This window comes from Cavia porcellus, unplaced genomic scaffold, assembly GCF_034190915.1.
Source record: "Cavia porcellus strain 051 isolate PalLab524CR breed Dunkin Hartley unplaced genomic scaffold, mCavPor4.1 scaffold_21, whole genome shotgun sequence".
Taxonomy (NCBI): domain Eukaryota; kingdom Metazoa; phylum Chordata; class Mammalia; order Rodentia; family Caviidae; genus Cavia; species Cavia porcellus.
The window spans coordinates 8,485,904-8,505,348 of NW_026947504.1; the positions used below are offsets into that span (position 1 = coordinate 8,485,904).

The 19,445-nt window shown below is 39.4% G+C and overlaps 2 protein-coding genes across 2 annotated transcripts; both read left to right on the plus strand.

Annotated features, from left to right (window-relative positions):
* Positions 1–10,275: 10,275 nt before the first annotated feature.
* Positions 10,276–15,054, plus strand: Pcdhb2 (protocadherin beta 2). Its single transcript, XM_005008392.4, has one exon. The coding sequence runs from the start codon at positions 10,448–10,450 to the stop codon at positions 12,842–12,844; it is 2,397 nt and encodes a 798-aa protein (XP_005008449.3). The 5' UTR covers positions 10,276–10,447; the 3' UTR covers positions 12,845–15,054.
* A 147-nt stretch (positions 15,055–15,201) lies between these two features.
* On the plus strand, positions 15,202–19,207 carry Pcdhb3 (protocadherin beta 3). The gene has a single exon (XM_003477224.5). The coding sequence runs from the start codon at positions 15,896–15,898 to the stop codon at positions 18,302–18,304; it is 2,409 nt and encodes an 802-aa protein (XP_003477272.2). The 5' UTR covers positions 15,202–15,895; the 3' UTR covers positions 18,305–19,207.
* The last annotated feature ends 238 nt before the right edge of the window (positions 19,208–19,445 follow it).

Genomic DNA, 19,445 nt, shown 5'->3' on the forward strand with positions numbered 1-19,445 from the left:
CAGTGACAAAACACTTTCAGTGTAACTGTAAGATGATTAGGTGAGAATAAAGAATTGAATAAGTATTATCAATATATGTATATTTTTTTAAAAATCTGAATACACAGGACATTCATAGAAATAGGGTGATAACTAAAAGAGTGCAGAGTCCTTGAAAGATTTTCAAGATGAAAAATCAGAAAACACTGTGTTGCAAAAAAGAGGATGGAGGCTGGGGGTTAGCTCAGTGGCGTGATTGCCTGCTTGGCAAACACAAGCTTGTGAGTTCAATCCCCGGTACAAAAAAAAAAGAGGATGGATATGAAGAAATGAAAATAAGTCCTACTCAACAAGGGTAAAAACTTTAAGTGAAATTATCCTACTTTACAATATTTTTAAAGGGTTTACATTTCAACATAAGTAAGGATTGCTGCACTTTCTATTGAGTTAAGAGGGGAAGATTGTAAGTATAGTGTGGGAGTCATTTAGTGTATGCACTAACCTGTGCATACAGTGAAGCTGCAGAAGAATCCCTTAGATCAAGTATTAGAAGTGTTAGTCAAATTTAAATTAGAAAAATAACACCTCTCTTTGCTTCTAGTTGTCACCCCTCATCATTTTGTCTAGGGCTTTGTGCTGTACATAAAATAGAAAACTTCTTTCAAGCCAGGTATGGTGGCACACACCTGTGGTCCAAACTAATCAGGAAGCAAAGGCTGCATTTCAAGACCAACCTGGAAAATATAGTAAGGTTCCCACTCTCAAATAAATTAATAAATAGTCAGTGCAAACATGACTTTCCTAATGCTTTATTTCTGTTCTTAAATCTCTTTGTACTATGTCATACTGCAGAGGCAAGTTACAGTACCTGCTGTCTAATTACCTATACCATCCTTCAGGGTTCTCATCACCTGGATGTAGGAACCAGGTTTTACTCATTTTTAATCCTCAAAGTTATTCACAGTGCTTGAATATTATCTGTGTATAATAGTATTTTCCAAATAATAATTCCACGAATTCATGGCTAAATGACTGGCCTAACTGACATGGAAGAAATCCAATTAAAATTACTCTCAAAGGAAATTCTATAGCTGGCATCATAAGAATGAGCAATTAAAATTATTTGGTGTTAAAAATATTACATAATCTGCCAACCCAGTGCAAGACAGGGAAAAGGGAACTACATGCAATGTAACTTTATATCCAGTGATACTAGGTTTTTAGAACTTTTTTAGAACTTTAGAACTCAAAACTAGCTGGGCATGGTGGTACACACATGTAATCTCAGCACTCTGGGAGGCTGAGGCAAGAGAATCACATAGGCCCAAACTGGCAATTTACCAAGATTCCATTTTATTTTATTTTGTTTTTTATTTAAAGAGGAAAACAAAACAAGACAAAGCAAGACAGTAAAAGGCTACAAGTTATACAGAATTTCAAGAGAAAAAATATACAGTAAGAATTCACTAGTAAATAGATTATATATTGTCATCTCAGAAACAGTTGTCCAGGTTACAAAATTAAAGCATACAAAGTGGACATTAATACACTGAGATTGCAGACAGTTCCGTTCAATGATCCAACAAAAGATCATTTTCTTTCCTCCCTATTTTACGCTAACAATCACACATTTTGGGTTCCATTACTCCCACAGTTCTTATACCTTTTTCTTTAAAGAGAAAAAGAATATATATATATATATATATATATATATATATATATATATATAACAAGAAACAAGACAAAACAAAACAGAACAAAAAAAACCCCCCCAATGTGACAAAGCAAAACAGAATCAGAACAGGAGGATGGACATAGTATATAATGCTAAACGAGATCACTAGGGATCAACAATGGTCACCATTATGCCCCTTGTTATCCTACAAAGAGGTGCCTATATCAGCTGGTATAAAAGAATTGAACAAAGCAGTACAGAATAAGACCAGTAAAACCCACATTGGAGACCTTGCAGGACTTCCAAAAAAGATAATAGTCAAACCATAATGGGCATCATAGAGTATCTGGTTGCCTTCAAAGTGGTTGCCTATACCCTCAAATTTGATACTATTAATCAAAACAGAATATAATAAAATCAGTCAGAACAAGATGTGGAGAACAATACAAAGGTTCAAATCAGGTTAATAGAAAAATTAAAAAGTTACTATAATATATCCCACTATTTTTAATTTAGTTTTCCTTTAATTAAAAGATACTAAGAAATAAATTAATTTTTAAAAAAAGAAAAAAAGGGGGTGGAGATTGAGATAAAAAAAGAGCATATAAATAGCACAACACAGGTCAGAACCGAACAATTTAAGCATCATTGTGTTTCACCACCAGATGGCCTGACATTAATAGTAGTTACCATAGTGTCTCTTTCCTTGAAATATTTGAGTCTAATTTCATATACTATAGTATCAAACTTATCAAGACAGTGTGAAACCATTCAAGAGAATGAAAGTATTGCAGGGTATTTAGAACCAGCTAACAGAAACCGAACTTCGGTTTCTCTGTGATCTCTTTGCCTAAAAAAATTTTTGCTTATACTATTGCATACACTAAAATATAATAAGATACAACATGTTAAAACCAATGGAAACAGATGAACAACAACTTGATGGGGTTTCAAAACAAGATGATATCAAGTCAGCACTAGCTATTACACTGTCTTATTTTCTTCAAAATAGCTATTCGTAGTATCGCAGACAATAATATAAAACAACCCAGATTAAAACCACTCCAATTAATGAATGAAAACATTATATGGCTTCAAACCAGTGTGACTGGGGACCCTGATTACCATGTACTTTTATGTATTCTTATCATTACTTACACTAGGGAAACAATTCGGTTTATACATGTGAGTTTGATTTATTTCACTTATGAATATGGTCTCAAGGTGCATCCATTTATTTATAAATGTCTCAATGTGATCATTCTTTATAGCTGAGTAGTACTCCATTGTATAAAAATACCACAACTTTTTTATCCATTCCTCAATTGATGGACACTTAGGTTATTTACAAGATCTGGCTGTTACAAATTGTGCTGCTATAAACATGGGTGCACATATATCACTGTGGTATGATGTTTTCAGTTCTTCTGGGAATATGCCTAGAAGTGGAATAGCTGGAACAAGCGGGACTTCTAATCCCAGCTTTTTGAGTAATCTCCAAACTGACCTCCACAGTGATTGCACCACTCTACACTCCCACCAACAGTGCAGGAGAGTTCCTTTTCCCCCACAGCCTCTCCAGCATTTGTTGTTGGTAGTTTTCTTGATCCTGGCCATTCTTTCAGGAGTGAGATGGAATCTCAGTGTGGTTTTCATTTGAATTTCTCTAATGACTAATGATGATGAACATTTTTTCATCTATTTATTTGTCATTTGTATTTCTTCATCTGAGAACTGTGTATTCATCTCAGATACCGATTTTTGGATTGGGTGTTTGAATTTCAGGGGTTTGATTTTTAAAAAATTTTTATGTGTTTTAGACAGAAGTCCTTTGTCTGATGGACAATTCACTAAGATTTTTTCCCAGTTTGTGGGTTTTCTTCTCACTATGCTGGAGATTTCTTTTGACAAGTAGAAACTTTTTAATAAGACGTGATCCCAGTTATTGATCCTGGGAAGTATTTCCTGTGTGGTTTGATTCCTGTTCATGAATTCTCTACCTACCCCCATGTCTTCAAGATTTTTACCTAATTTGTCTTCCAACAGATTTAGTGTTTCTATTTTAATATTCAGATCTTTGATCCATTTAGATTTTAGTTTAGTACATAGTGATAGGCATGGGTCTAGTTTTCGTTTTCAGCATATAGAGAGCCAGTTTTTCCAGCACCGTTTATTAGAGACTGTCCTTCCAGTGAACATGTTTGGCCCCTTTATCAAAGATAAGATGGCTGAATGTGTTTTAGTCATAGTTGTATCTTCTAATCTATTCCATTGATCTTCAGACCTGTTTTTATTCCAGTACCATGTTGATTTTACTATAGTTGCTTTGTAGTATAACTTCAAGTCAGGAATTGACTTGAAGTGATGCCTCCTGCCTTGCCTTTGCTGCTTAGAACTGGCTTTGCTATTCTAGGTCTCTTCTGGTTCCAGATGAATTTTAGGAGTGATTTCTCTAGATCTATGAGGTATGTTGATGGTATTTTCATTGGGATTGTATTGAATCTGTATAACACTTTTGGGAGAATGGCCATTTTCACAATATTCTTCCTATCCATGAACAAAGGATGTCTTTCCATTTTCTGAGATCCTCTTCAATTTTTCCGGGTATTATAATTTTCGCTGTATAGATCTTTTACTTCTTTTGTGAGATTAATTCCTAAGTATTTCATTTTTTGTATGCTAGTGTGTAGGGTGTGGCTTGTCTTATTTCTCTCTCAGTGATTTTGTTGTTACTGTATTGGAATGCTATTGATTTTTGAGTGTTGATTTTGTATCCAGCTACATTGCTGAATTTATTATATCTAGGAGTCTTTCAATGGAGTTTTGAGGGTCTTCTATGTAAAGTATCATGTTGTCTGCAAATAATGATAATTTAACTTCTTCTTTTCCTATCTTTACCCCTTTTATTTCTCTCTCTTGTCTAATTGCTCTGGCTAGTATTTCCAGTGCTATGTTAAATAGGAGCGGTGATAAGAGACATCCTTGTCTTGTGCGTGATTTTAAGATAAAGGTCTTCAGTTTTTGGCCATTTAATATGATGCTGGCTGTTGGCTTGTCATAGATGGTCTTTATCATAGTGAGGTAAAGACCATCTATTGCAATTTTCTGTAAAGTTCTTATCATGAATGAGTGTTGGACCTTATCAAAGGCTTTTTCTGCATCTATAGAAATGATCACGTGGTTCTTACTTTTGGCTTTATTGATATGGTGGGTTACATTTATTGATTTACGTATGTTGAGACATCTCTGCATGCCTGGCATGAATCCCACTTGGTCGTGGTGTATGATCTTCTTGATGATTTGCGGCATCCTGTTTGCCAATATTTTATTGAGAATTTTTGCATCTATGTTCATTAGGGAGATTGGCCTGTAGTTCTCTTTTTCAGTTGTGTTTCTCAGGTTTTGGTACTAGAATAATATTTGATTCCAGGAATGACTTAAGAAGGATTTCTTCCCTTTCAATTTCATTGAAGGGTTTAAGGAGTGTTGGCATTATGTCTTCTTTGTATTTCCTTGTAGAATTCTGCAGTGAATCCATCCGGGCCTGGGTCTTCTTTGTAGGTAAGGACTTCATTACATTTTCAGTTTCATTAATAGAAATTGGATTATTCAGCAGTTTTATATCTTCTTAACCCAGATTTGGTACTTCATATGTTTCTAGGAATCTGTCCATTTCTTTTGTGCTATAGAATCTATGAGAGTAGAGGTTTTTGAAATAGGTGGTGATGATCTTCTGTATTTCCAGAGTCTAGTGATTTCATCTTTTTCATTCCTTATTGCATGAATTTGGGCTTTTTAAATAAGTTGGCTAGGGGCTTATCAATTTTATTTATTGTTTCAAAGAACCAACTCTTTGATTAATTGCTTCTTCTGATTGTTTTCTTAGTTTCTATTGCATTAATTTCTGCTCTGATTTTTATAATCTCCTCTCTTCTTTTGGAGATGCACGAAATTCTTCAGAAAGGTCATATATACTGTGTGGTGATAGCCTTTTTTTCTTTGATACCAGGAATCAAACTCAGGACTCTGTGCTTGCCAGGCAAGTGCTATGCTGCTAAGCTGCATCTCCTTGTGGCAGTGGTCTTGATTGTCAACTTGACTGTGTTGAGACATACCTGGGAGATTGTTAAAGCATGCTTTTGTTTCTATGAGGCTTTTTAAAGAGATTATTGCCATGTGTGTAAGCAAACTGGGGAGAGGAGTCTTGTCCTGAATGTGGGCAGCACCATCTAATAGGATGAGGGAGCACAGGAACTAAAGTGAGAGGAGGAAGACAGCCAGCATTTGCAGATTGAAGCCTTTGCTATCACAAGCTAAATAAATTTTTCCTCCTTTAAATTGCATGAGTTATATATATTGTCCCAGAGATGGAAAGCTGACTAACACACTATGTATACATTATACATATCAAATCACACCTTAGTTTAAAAAGAAAGAAGTCTGGGTGTGGTAATGAATGTCTATAATCCCCTGAGAGGCTGAATCAGGAGGATTGCCGTGAGTCAGAGGCCAGCTCTGGCTACAAAGTGAGTTCAAGGCCAGCCTGAACTGATTAGTGAAGCCCGGCCTCAAAAAACAATAAATAAATAAATAAATGGAGATGCATGACTAATATACCTTTAATGTGTGCATCTTTAGTTTTTGAACTACTGATCATTTTGAAGTATAACTATAGTAATAAACTTTCATTTTCTTTGATTTGAGAAAATTTTGTCCTATATAAAATTATTTATACGATATTTTAATATTTTAAACTTTTACTGAAAATAATCTTGAATTTATGAAAGTGACTCTTAGAATTATATCACTGTTTGGGTACAATATGAAAAACAAAGCCAAACATAAGAAATTTAAGTGTAATATAGTATATAGTATTATGTATCATTCATTTTAAATTGTGTAGCTATAAACCTAGGTGCACATATATTGCTGTGGTATGATGTTTTTATTTCTTCTGGAAAGATACACAAAGGTAGACTGACTGGGTCAAATGAGACTTATACTCCTAGCTTTTTGAGGAATATCCATACTGATTTCCATAGTGGTTTCATCAGTCAGCACTTCCACCAACAGAAGACAAGAGTTTCTTTTTCCCACAGCCTATCCAGCACTTGTTGTTGATTGATTTTTTGATGATAGCCATTCTTTCTAGAGTGAGATGAAATCTCAGTGTTGTTTTGATTTGCATTTTTAAATGACCAATGATGTTAAACATTTTTTCATATCTTTATCTGCCATTTGTATTTCATGAGAGAAGTATCCATCTCACATTCCCATTTTTGGATTGAGTACTTGAATTTAGGGGAATCTGATTTTTTCCAGTTCTTTATATGTTCCAGATATAAATCCTTTGTATAGGGGACAATTGGCTAAAATTCAGTTGCAACAAAGGCAACTCAGGTCATCACAATCCCTGACTTGAAATTATACTACAAAGATACTTTGATAAAATCAGCATGGTACTGGCAACAAACAAATAAGCAAACAAAATAGAGTTGAGGATCAGTGGAACAGATTGGAAGATGCAGATACAACTCCAAACACAGCCAGCCACCTTATTTTTGACAAAGGTGCCAAACATGTTCACTGGAAGAAAGTAAGCCTCTTTAATAAATGGTGCTGAAAGGAATTGACTTTTTACACGCAGAAGACTAACACTAGACCCATGTCTATCACCATGCATTAAATTAAAGTCATAATGGACCAAATATTTAAATATCAAAACAGAAACACTAACTCTATTGGAAGAGAAAGCAGGTAGAAATTTTGAGGATGTGGAAGTAGGCAGAGAGTTCATAAACAAAATACAGACTGCATGGGAAATACTTCAAAAGTCAGTAACTGGAATATCATCTTATTAAACAGCTTCTGTATACTGAAAGAAATCACTAACAGAATGAAAACAACCCACAGAGTGGAAAAATTTTTAGCCAATCTAATAAATTATGGAAATACACATGGGTTAAAATGGGAAGCTTCAAAAAATTTGGCACAATAAAACCTAATATGTGCTTGAGTATTATTTTATATATCATTTATATTAATCATTAAAGCCAGGGATTTTATAATTCCAGTACTCTAGGAAACTTCAGCAGAAAGATCACACACTTGAGCCTGGACAACTTAGTAAACTTATTGAGATCCTATTTTTAAAAATTAAAAAGGACTGGGGACTTAGCTCTGTGTGGAGACCCTGGGCTCAATTCCCAATACCACAAAAATGTTATTCTTCAACATGTGAGAGGTGGCAGAGATGTAATTTTATACATTATTTATTTTCCTCTCCTTTATGTTATCTCATATTTATCATAAGTGCTTAGTCCAGAGAACCTACCAAAACATAAATAGTATGCTTGGGTAAATGAAAAATTTCAAGTGGCTTACTAGTCATCATCTACCTTTATGATGTGAATGATCTTCATTATATATTAAAATGGTGCAACATGTATAAATAATTATTTTTCAACTTTTGGGTGTTGGGTTTTATTGACTTAGATTCATTATATGTAGCACTCAATGAAAATAAATTAAGATGTTTTGAATTATAATATTTTTAAGAAATAGCAATCATGAGAAAAATGATATTAACAGGATAGAATCAGGGATCTTTCTAAATGTTAAGAAAGGACCCTGTTAGAATTCCACATCTTTCTAAATGTTAAGAAAGGAACCCTGTGGTTGCACAATTCTTTTTTGTACAATTACAGAAATTAAATGATAGCTTAATTTAAATGGCATAATTAAATGATATAATTATTCCACTAGCTTAAATGGTACAATAAAAATGTTATACCATATTATACTTAATAAATCATTCATTCCAGTCTTCTGGAAATAGAAGGGAACACAAGTTAAATAACACCATGAGGAAAAAAATCAAACAAATCTGGTTTATAGGACATAGCATAAGACAACTTGTCTGGATACTTCAAAAAAGTAAATGTCATAAGAGGAGTGTGGGAATATTCTAGAGTCAACAGACACAATACCAGCTATAGTCACAGTATGTGGTTAAACAGTTTCTGACACAATACTTAGAACAAATATCTAAGAAAATTGCACTTGTAAAGGGAATTAAACAGCACATGTGGCCCCTTTTTACAGCTGAAGACACTAGAGGAAGATAATGAAAGGATAATTGAGATTTAATAAGTATTGTTTTAAAAATACTATTGAAGTATTATTATTAATTTTCATAGGTATGATAGTGTTGCTACGCCCAGGCCCAGAAAGTCATTCCACAAAAAACCAATTTCCAAGAGACAAATGTAAGGGAGAAAGAAAGGCTTCATTCAGTCAGTGGGCAAAGAAGGCGGAGGGAGCCTTGTTCACATATCAGCTTTTCCACTGCAGGAAATAGGAAGAAACTGTTCAAAAGGAAAGGGGAACTGGGGTGGGGGTGGAAGGAAGGGAAAGGAGAAAAGGAGAAAGAAAAGGATAAAATGGAAGCAAAACTTTATAAATAAGGGGAATAAGAGCTGAAGGGGGGGCATGGAAAAAAGAAGAACTAACACATATCATGTGCAGGTACAAATTCCCTATGATGAATGTAGTCAGTATGTATACCTAAATTGTACCAATAAAATTACTTTTTAAAAAAGCAGATACACAATGTGAAGACAGAGATGTCAAGAATTTTCATCCTCATCCACTCACCATCAGACATCTACAGGCCCAAAGGAAGAGTCAGTGTTTTCAGCAAAAGAGTTTTCAAGGCCTTAAAAGTAAACCCAAGCAGTTTTTGTCATTATAGCCCATGTAGCAAAGGTGTTATTTGAAGCAAAGCTAGTGAGAAACTAATAATGTACTGCCCAGCTGTAAGACTTAAGGACAGTAACTTTAAAAACTTGACAATAAAGTGCAACATACATAGTTTAGAATTTAGAAAATTATCTCCTTAAAGACACTTCAAAAATAATTGAGGACATTTTAGCATTTATTGCATAATTGATATTACTGAACTTGATAGATGTGACAACTGGATTGAGTTTATACAAAATATTAGATCTCTTAGGAAAATAAAAATTTTCACATATGTACAAAAAGAAATTATATGGCTGCTCCTGGAGAGTTTTCATGAGGCTCAATCCCACCAAAATTTAGGGTAATGTGAAATAGGAGCAACGTGAGAAAGAATCACAAGTAATAATATGTCAGTGTTCAACAGAATGCTCTTGTTGAATTCCGGGCTTTTCTTGGGTCTCTGTGCTTTTCGGTTGGATATTTGTGTAAGACTGATAACCTAACCACCACCCATATGTGCATATGTAAAATATCTGAGTAAAAACCCTGCAACTTTCTAGCCAAAGTCTTCTTTCTATTGAATTGTAGGTCTGAGGTCACTCTTCAGTTTCTAAGTTTGATTTTTCTCTCAGAGCCTCTTGGATCTATGAGAAAACTAGAGTGATTTATCTATGCTTCTCGTATCAGTACAGATTAAATGAAAGCCATTTGAAACGAAGACAAGACTTCAGTACATGAGAAAACACTAACTGAAAATATTCCATTTAAGCAGTCTAATCTCCAGAAAGCGTTGGGATTTTCTTTTTAAAGAAAACAAATGCTCTGAAAGGACGCGGGGTGGCGCTGCAGCCTTAAAAGTAGAACTAAGAAGCGAACACCCAGCTATTTCACACAGATACTCAATTCATAAAGAAGCAAAGCAGGAAGAAGAGGCTTTCTACCGCGATTGTTCCAGAATATCGGGGACTAGGATTTTCCAATTACCCAAGTATTGCTGCGAGATATTTGGACATACAGTCAGCGGTAACGTGAGCTGGGAATCAGAAGGTGATGGAGGCCAGAGACGGAAAGGAATCCATTCGGAGACAAAGGCAAGTCCTAATATTCTTTGTTTTTCTGGGCATCGCACTGGCTGCCTCTGAGCCTAGGCGCTATTCTGTGGCTGAGGAATCTGAAAGCGGTTCCTTTGTATACAATTTGTTAAAAGACCTGGGGCTGGAGGCAGAAGAACTAGCGGTGCGGGGCCCCCGGGTTGTTTCCAAGGGGAAAAAAATGAGTTTACAGTTAGATAGATGGACCGGGGATTTATTGTTAAATGAGAAACTGGACCGGGAGGGGCTCTGCGGCCCCACCGAACCCTGTGTGTTACCTTTCCAAGTGTTACTGGAAAATCCCTTGCAGTTTTTTCAGGCCGAGCTACAGATTAGGGACATAAATGATCACTCTCCAGTGTTCCTAGACAAAGAAATAATTTTAAAAATTTCAGAAAGTATCACTCCTGGCACCACTTTCCTAATAGAACGTGCCCAGGACTTAGATGTAGGAAGCAACAGTCTCCAGAATTATACAATCAGCCCCAATTTCTACTTTCATCTTAAATTACACGACAGTTCTGAAGGCATAGTACCACAGCTGGTGCTAGACAAAGCACTGGATCGCGAAGAACAGCCTGAGATCAGTTTAACCCTCACAGCCCTAGATGGCGGGACGCCACCCAGATCCGGCACCGCCCTGGTCCTCATTGAAGTGTTGGACATCAATGACAACGCGCCTGAATTCACGAAACTGCTCTACGAGGTGCAGATCCCAGAGAACAGCCCTTTAGGATTCCAGGTTGCTACTGTCTCTGCTAGGGATTTAGATATTGGGGCCTATGGACAAATATCATACGTATTTTCCCAAGCCTCTGAAGAAATTCGCAAAACTTTTCAAATAAATGCAAAATCGGGAGAACTCCTTTTGAAACAGAAACTGGATTATGAAACAGTTCAGACTTACACAATAAATATTCAGGCGACAGATGGTGGGGGCCTTTCTGGAAATTGTGTAGTGTTTATCCAAGTGCTGGATTTGAATGACAATCCGCCGGACCTAACCATGTCCACACTTACCAGTGAGATACCGGAAAATTTGCAGGAAGCTATAATTGCTGTATTCAGTATTTCAGACCCAGACTCTGGAGACAACGGAAAGACAGTTTGCTCCATCCAAGAAGATCTTCCCTTCCTGCTGAAACCATCCGTAGAGAATTTCTACACACTTGTGACAAACACAGCTTTGGACAGAGAGACCACAGCCGAGTACAACATCACCATCACCGTCACCGACCTGGGGACGCCCAGGCTGAAAACCCAGCACACCATCACCGTGCTGGTCTCCGACGTCAACGACAACGCCCCCACCTTCACCCAAAGCTCCTACACCCTCTCGGTGCCCGAGAACAACAGCCCCGCCCTGCACATCGGCAGCGTCAGCGCCACAGACTCAGACTCGGGCACCAACGCCCAGCTCACCTACTCGCTGCTGCCGCCGCCCCACGACCCGCTCCCGGGCCTCGCCTCGCTCGTGTCCATCAACGCCGACACCGGCCAGCTGTTCGCGCTGCGGGCGCTGGACTACGAGGCCCTGCGCGCCTTCGAGTTCCGCGTGCGCGCCACCGACCGCGGCGCGCCCCCGCTCAGCGGCCAGGCGCGCGTGCGCGTGCGCGTGCTGGACGCCAACGACAACGCGCCCTTCGTGCTGCACCCGCTGCAGAACGCGTCCGCGCCCTGCACCGAGCTGCTGCCCCGCGCCGCCCAGCCCGGATACCTGCTCACCAAGGTGGTGGCGGTGGACGCCGACGCGGGCCAGAACGCCTGGCTGTCCTTCCAGCTGCTGCAGGCCAGCGAGCCCGGGCTGTTCAGCGTGTGGGCGCACAGCGGCGAGGTGCGCACCGCCAGGCCGCCGGGCGAGCGCGACGCGCCCAGGCAGCGGCTGCTCGTGCTGGTCAGGGACAACGGCCAGCCGCCGCTGTCGGCCAGCGTCACGCTGCACGTGCTGCTGGTGGACGGCTTCTCGCAGCCGCACCTGCCTGGGCCCGAGGCGGCGGCCGAGCGCGCGCAGGCCGACCCGCTCACCGGCCCCCTGGTGGTGGCGCTGGCCTCGGTGTCGTCGCTCTTCCTGTGCTGGCTGCTGCTCTTCGTGGCGCTGAGGCTGTGCGGGAGGAGCGGGCGGGCCGCGCTGCCTGGCTGCCCTGCGCCCGAGGGCCCCTTTCCGGGCCAGCTGCTGGACGTCAGCGGGGCGGGCACGCTGGCCCACAGCTACCAGTATGAGGTGTGTCTCACTGGAGACTCTGGGACCAGCGATTTCAAATTTCTGAAGCCTATTATCCCCATCCTCCTTGGTCAAGATTTGGAGAGGGTTAGTGATGAAAACCCGAATTTCAGGAATAGCTTTGAATTCAGTTAAGTACTAACAAGAATGTATGCGCTTGGGCTCAGTGCATTTATGGACAGTCCTGTTTTTATTGCTTTGCCTTTTGGAAATTTAAAAAAATTCTACCAAGTAATTATCCTATTCCAATTCTGAGTGTGTGTTACGAGTATTTCTAAATATATGTGTTGGCGTGAGCAGTAGTAGTATAACATTTTCTTTGCATTCCTACTTTGATTTGTATGTCTTTAACTTAAAATGTGAGAGTAAATGCTGTACTTTGAGGAATATTCCATTTTGGGGGCGTTTGTTTTCTTTTGAGACAAGAATTTCATTATGTAGTGCAGGCTCACCTTGAAATTCCTTATATAGCCCAGGCTGGCAATCCTCCTGCCTCAGTTTCCAGAGTGCTGGGATTATAGGCCTGTGCTACCAGTCCTGGCCAGAATATTCCAATTTTTAAGTTAGAGCTCTTTTCCCCAAACTCACCTTGCCCAGTTTCTAGGTGATTCTGAAATTCTAAATTCTGCAATATCTGCTATTGTTACATGGATTAAGTTCTTCCAGCATTTCCAAACAAATGTTTGTTGTATATCCTCAGGCTATTGTTACTTTTATCACATGAACTCACACAGATAAACCACTAACATAAATACACTGGTTAATAACCTAAACAACCACCCTCCTTGGTCTAAAAAATACTTTAAAAGTCAAAATATGAAAATTGACTCTTTAGACATTGTGAGTACTTTAAATGAAGAATTCTAACAAAATTTTTTTATGCTTAACAAATTTTTACAAACATTATTTACTAAATCAAGGTGTTCAAGGCCTGTAATTTCAGCTACTCAAGAGGCTGACAAGGGAAAATCAAAAGTTTGAATCTATCATGGGCAACTTAGCAAGAACTTTCTCAAAAAAAATAAAAATTTAAACAGAGGGGCTGGCATAAGCACCTGCCTTGCAAGCAGGCAGTCGTGAGTTTGATCCCCGGTACCGATAAAAAGGAAAAAGACAAAAAAAAAAATTTTAAACAGAGACTGTACCTAGGGTTCCATGGTTTCAATCCCAAGTAATGGGGAAAAGCCATTTGCTCATATGTGGTTTAATAGTACATGTCTAGTGACTTCCAGAGGTATACTGATTTTTCATATTTTCTGTTTAAAATGTCCTTTAAAAACTCTATGTTTTTCTAATACCCCCTTAAAATCTGTTTCAATCATTAGAAATTAATTCTGAACACTTCATTAAAATGAAAAAATAAAGGGAGAATATGTCTTTGTCCTTTTAGCAACTTTCAAAGTATCCTGGCATTTCATTTTTAAGAATATTCCAGAGAATTTAGAATTTAGGTAGAAATAAACCTGTGTGCAGTACTGTAAGGAATACCTACATCTATGCACTCTATCTTTTGTACTGATAACTTCTGTCTTTTCTCTTCACCTACCTGGGCTTTTCAATACTTTTTATCAAATATTCTTGAGTATGCTGATCAATATGCTACATGCTTATTCCATGATTAACACAGCCACTAGAACATTTTAAGTTCTTAATAAAAGAACACATGACTAAAAGAAGAGTATTTCATCTTGATATATTGATATTTAAATATAGTAAAATGCATAATGAGAAAATTAACTGGAACCTTAGCACCTTGTTGTACAATCAATTATCTAATTTTGTGTTTTTAATGAACTGGTCACTGTTACTCTAGCATTATGTGGTCATTTTCCCTTAACGTCTTTCCTTCAACACATCTTTTCTTTTTCCTCTTGTGGTTTAATTTCATGATCTTATCCTACTCACAGGCCTAGAAAATATAGATGGGGAAATTGGCATTTAATTTTATAATTTAAGTATATTTGTATAGATTTTTTTGTAGATTACTCTTACACCTTTCTTCATTTCTTACAATTTAATTTCTTGACCATGTTAAAACCAATTTTAATTCTCAATGTTATTCACCCATCTTTAAATTTTCTCATTTTATGTATACTTGAATGTGTACTATTTAAATTAAAATACGAAATTGTACTATTTAAACTGAAATATGAATTTTGAAGGTCTCACTTTGAAATTAGCAGTAACATACAACAACTTTTGGTACTGAAAATCATTGATCAGCCAAAATGATTTACTGTAGGGTTTGGGTAAGTCACATTTCTTCCTCTCTTCCTACCCCATGGTAACAGCTATTTCAATAGGTTGCAGTTTTATGATAAAATAAAATAGTATAAAGTATAGAAGTGTAAATGCTGTTATTTTTGGTGTCACTAACATTAAGAGTAAGCTCAGTAGATTAGCCAGCATATAACATTTCTTTTTTTAAAATTTTTATTTAAAGAGAAAACAAAACAATAAAGAGGTACAAGTAATACAGAATTTTAAGAAAAAAATATACAGTAAGAAATCACTAGTTAATAGATTACATATTGTCATCTTAGAAATAGTTGTTCAAATTACAAAATTAAGGCATACAAAGTGGACATTCAAACAGTGAGATTGCAAACAGTTCTGTTCAATGATCCAACAAAAACTTAGTAATATGGTTTTCTATCTTACACTCTTAAATATACATGCAGTTATATCCTTTAGATCACTTTCTTTTCCTCTCTTTTTTACAATAACAATTACACATAGCATATAACATTTCTGGTAACTGTAGAAATACGAAAGTTAGACTAACACATGATTTTTATTTAATTAGAACACTGTTACTCCCTATGTTCTGTTTAAGTCATGTTATAAGAGAAATTATTACAGTAGCCTAATCGAGTATGCTAAAAGGAACTGTAATACAACAGTTACAAATTTTTAAAGAAATATTGAACATTAAATTTTCAAAGATTTTAAAACTGCAAGCGAACGCATGGTGGCGCTGTTGACTAAAAAAAGCAAATTTGCTAACCCTACTCCTGAAGTACACACGGATCTACTGCAGTAAACTAGGGTCTGTGAGCCTGGGCAGATTTTTAAACAAGCAAATCTGAGCCTCTGGAAGGGACTATTTTCCAGGCTTCGGCGTAAAAGCCTTTTCGCTACCCAGTAGTGTCTGAGGTTCGACTTGACGATATTCCTTGGAAGAACATGGTAGACTGTACAATGGAGACAAGAAAGGAGCACTTTCTTAAACAAAGGCAAGTCTTGCTTCTCTTTGTTTTACTGGGTGGGTCTCTGGCTGATTTCGCGTCGAGAAGTTATTCCGTGGCTGAAGAAAATGAGAGGGGTTTTTTAATAGCGAATCTAGCAAAAGATTTGGGAGTAGGGGTAGAGGAACTGGCCACAAGGAATACCCAGGTTGTTTCCAAAGGGAACAAACTGCTTTTTCACTTCAGTCATCAAACTGGTGACTTATTTCTGAGTAACAAATTGGACCGGGAGGAGTTATGTGGTCCCACTGAGCCGTGTATACTGCATTTTCAGATATTACTGCATAACCCACTGCAATTTATTACAAATGAACTCAGGGTCATAGATGTAAACGATCATTCTCCGGTATTCTTTGAAAATGAAATGCAAGTAAAAATCCTAGAAAGCTCTTCACCAGGGACAGTCATTTCCTTGGGAAATGCTGAGGACTTAGATGTGGGAAGAAACAGTCTTCAAAACTACACGATCTCTCCTAATGCTCACTTCCACGTTCTTACACGCAGTCGGAGGGATGGAAGGAAGTACCCAGAATTGGTGTTAGACAAAGCACTGGATCGGGAGGAGCAGCCCGAGCTCAGCTTAACGCTCACGGCGCTGGATGGAGGCTCACCTCCACGGTCGGGGACAGCCCAGATTCAAATCCTGGTCTTAGACATAAATGACAATGCCCCAGAATTCAAACAGTCACTCTATGAGGTTCAGATTCTTGAGGACAGAACTATTAATTCTGTCATTCTCACAGTATCGGCTTCTGATTTAGATACAGGAACTTTTGGAGCAGTGTCATATTCATTTTTTCATGCTTCTGAAGAAGTTCTCAAAACTTTTCTATTAAACCCAATTACTGGTGATATACTACTAATCAAATATTTGAATTTTGAAGCAATTAATACTTATGAAGTCGACATAGAGGCTAAAGATGGTGGAGGTCTTTCAGGAAAATCCACAGTCATAGTTCAAGTGCTTGATGTGAATGACAACGCACCAGAACTGACCTTGTCCTCAGTCAACAGTCCTATCCCTGAGAACTCTGGAGAGACTGTGGTGGCTGTTTTCAGTGTTTCAGATCCAGACTCTGGAGAAAATGGAAAAATGAAGTGTTCTGTGCCGAATAATCTCCCTTTCCTGCTGAAACCATCCGTAGAGAATTTCTACACACTTGTGACAAACACAGCTTTGGACAGAGAGACCACAGCCGAGTACAACATCACCATCACCGTCACCGACCTGGGGACGCCCAGGCTGAAAACCCAGCACACCATCACCGTGCTGGTCTCCGACGTCAACGACAACGCCCCCACCTTCACCCAAAGCTCCTACACCCTCTCGGTGCCCGAGAACAACAGCCCCGCCCTGCACATCGGCAGCGTCAGCGCCACAGACTCAGACTCGGGCACCAACGCCCAGCTCACCTACTCGCTGCTGCCGCCGCCCCACGACCCGCTCCCGGGCCTCGCCTCGCTCGTGTCCATCAACGCCGACACCGGCCAGCTGTTCGCGCTGCGGGCGCTGGACTACGAGGCCCTGCGCGCCTTCGAGTTCCGCGTGCGCGCCACCGACCGCGGCGCGCCCCCGCTCAGCGGCCAGGCGCGCGTGCGCGTGCGCGTGCTGGACGCCAACGACAACGCGCCCTTCGTGCTGCACCCGCTGCAGAACGCGTCCGCGCCCTGCACCGAGCTGCTGCCCCGCGCCGCCCAGCCCGGATACCTGCTCACCAAGGTGGTGGCGGTGGACGCCGACGCGGGCCAGAACGCCTGGCTGTCCTTCCAGCTGCTGCAGGCCAGCGAGCCCGGGCTGTTCAGCGTGTGGGCGCACAGCGGCGAGGTGCGCACCGCCAGGCCGCCGGGCGAGCGCGACGCGCCCAGGCAGCGGCTGCTCGTGCTGGTCAGGGACAACGGCCAGCCGCCGCTGTCGGCCAGCGTCACGCTGCACGTGCTGCTGGTGGACGGCTTCTCGCAGCCGCACCTGCCTGGGCCCGAGGCGGCGGCCGAGCGCGCGCAGGCCGACCCGCTCACCGGCCCCCTGGTGGTGGCGCTGGCCTCGGTGTCGTCGCTCTTCCTGTGCTGGCTGCTGCTCTTCGTGGCGCTGAGGCTGTGCGGGAGGAGCGGGCGGGCCGCGCTGCCTGGCTGCCCTGCGCCCGAGGGCCCCTTTCCGGGCCAGCTGCTGGACGTCAGCGGGGCGGGCACGCTGGCCCACAGCTACCAGTATGAGGTGTGTCTCACTGGAGACTCTGGGACTGGTGAGTTCAAATTCCTGGAGCCTTTTTCCCCCAACCTCCCACCCCAGAGTGCTGGGGCAGAAACAGAAGGAAACGTTGCTGTCCGGAACAGTTTTGGGTTCCAGTAGTGGACTGATTATGATGCTATGTTTTCTGCCGTTTATTCCTAAATGACTCAGCTATAGAAGTGTTAGGGAGAAACATTTCACCTTTAGATATAGCTTTGATTTTTCTCTTATAAGGGATTTATGCATTGAATTTTTACCTTTCAGTTTATAAAATTCAATTGTAATTTTTTAGTGTAATGCTAGGGATACAACCTGTGGCTTAGTATATTTGTGTTTTATAATTGAACTGTCCCTGGCTCAAGGCTACTTCAGTGTGCTTCTTTACATGTTATCGTCCCAAATCAGCGTCATAGGGACCCTGGCCCACAGCTACCAATATGAGGTGTGTCTCACTGGAGACTCTGAAACTGGTGAGTTCAAATTTTTGAAACCAATTATCTCCAATAACCTACTTCAAGACACTGAAGAGGACTGTTGCAAAATATCAATTACAGAAATAATTTATGTTTCATTAGGATCGGAAGGTAGTGTTTCTCTATGGATGTATTTCCTTTTATTCAAAAATCTTTAGTTCAGTATTGAACAGTGTTTTAATATATTTTTATTTTTATGTAGTTACATGTTAATTCATGTTCTTGTTTTCATCTGTTTGCTGTGTTCTCATGGAATCATAATGTCTCTTTTTCTTTTACTAATATGAGAACAAAATTTATTACCTATAATGTAATGTTTTCAAAGATGTGTAGGAATGTGTTTCAAATTCTGTATTTCAAGGCAAACTCAACAGAGTTTGAAAGCACTACTTTTATGTTATCTTGTTGAATATATCTGTACAATACGCATTATTGTATCCCTAAAGCAGTTTTGCACATCATTATTGAAGTTGTTATAAATGTGCTTTCTTTAAGTTATAGTAATTCACGATCTCTTTTGGCATAGCACTCAAATAAAATATTTAATTCATTCTCTGTATTGACAATGAAATTAATATTTCACATTGTACATTATTACGTTTGACACAAAATCATCCAACGTATAGGGTAACACTGCAAGTCACTTTTAAGATAATTACACTTTAGAGCTCCTTAGTATGATGACTGAAGAAAGTTTAACCTAAGCCATTTTAAATAACCGAGTGTGCTTTGCATTTTGCATGAAACATTTTTTGGAAAGGTATGGGGTGGGATGACTATTTGGTTTG

Excerpts from the sequence above, each read along its gene's own strand:
- Pcdhb2 (XM_005008392.4), top strand. The coding sequence starts at position 10,448 with ATGGAGGCCAGAGACGGAAAGGAATCCATTCGGAGACAAAGGCAAGTC.
- Pcdhb3 (XM_003477224.5), top strand. The coding sequence starts at position 15,896 with ATGGTAGACTGTACAATGGAGACAAGAAAGGAGCACTTTCTTAAACAA.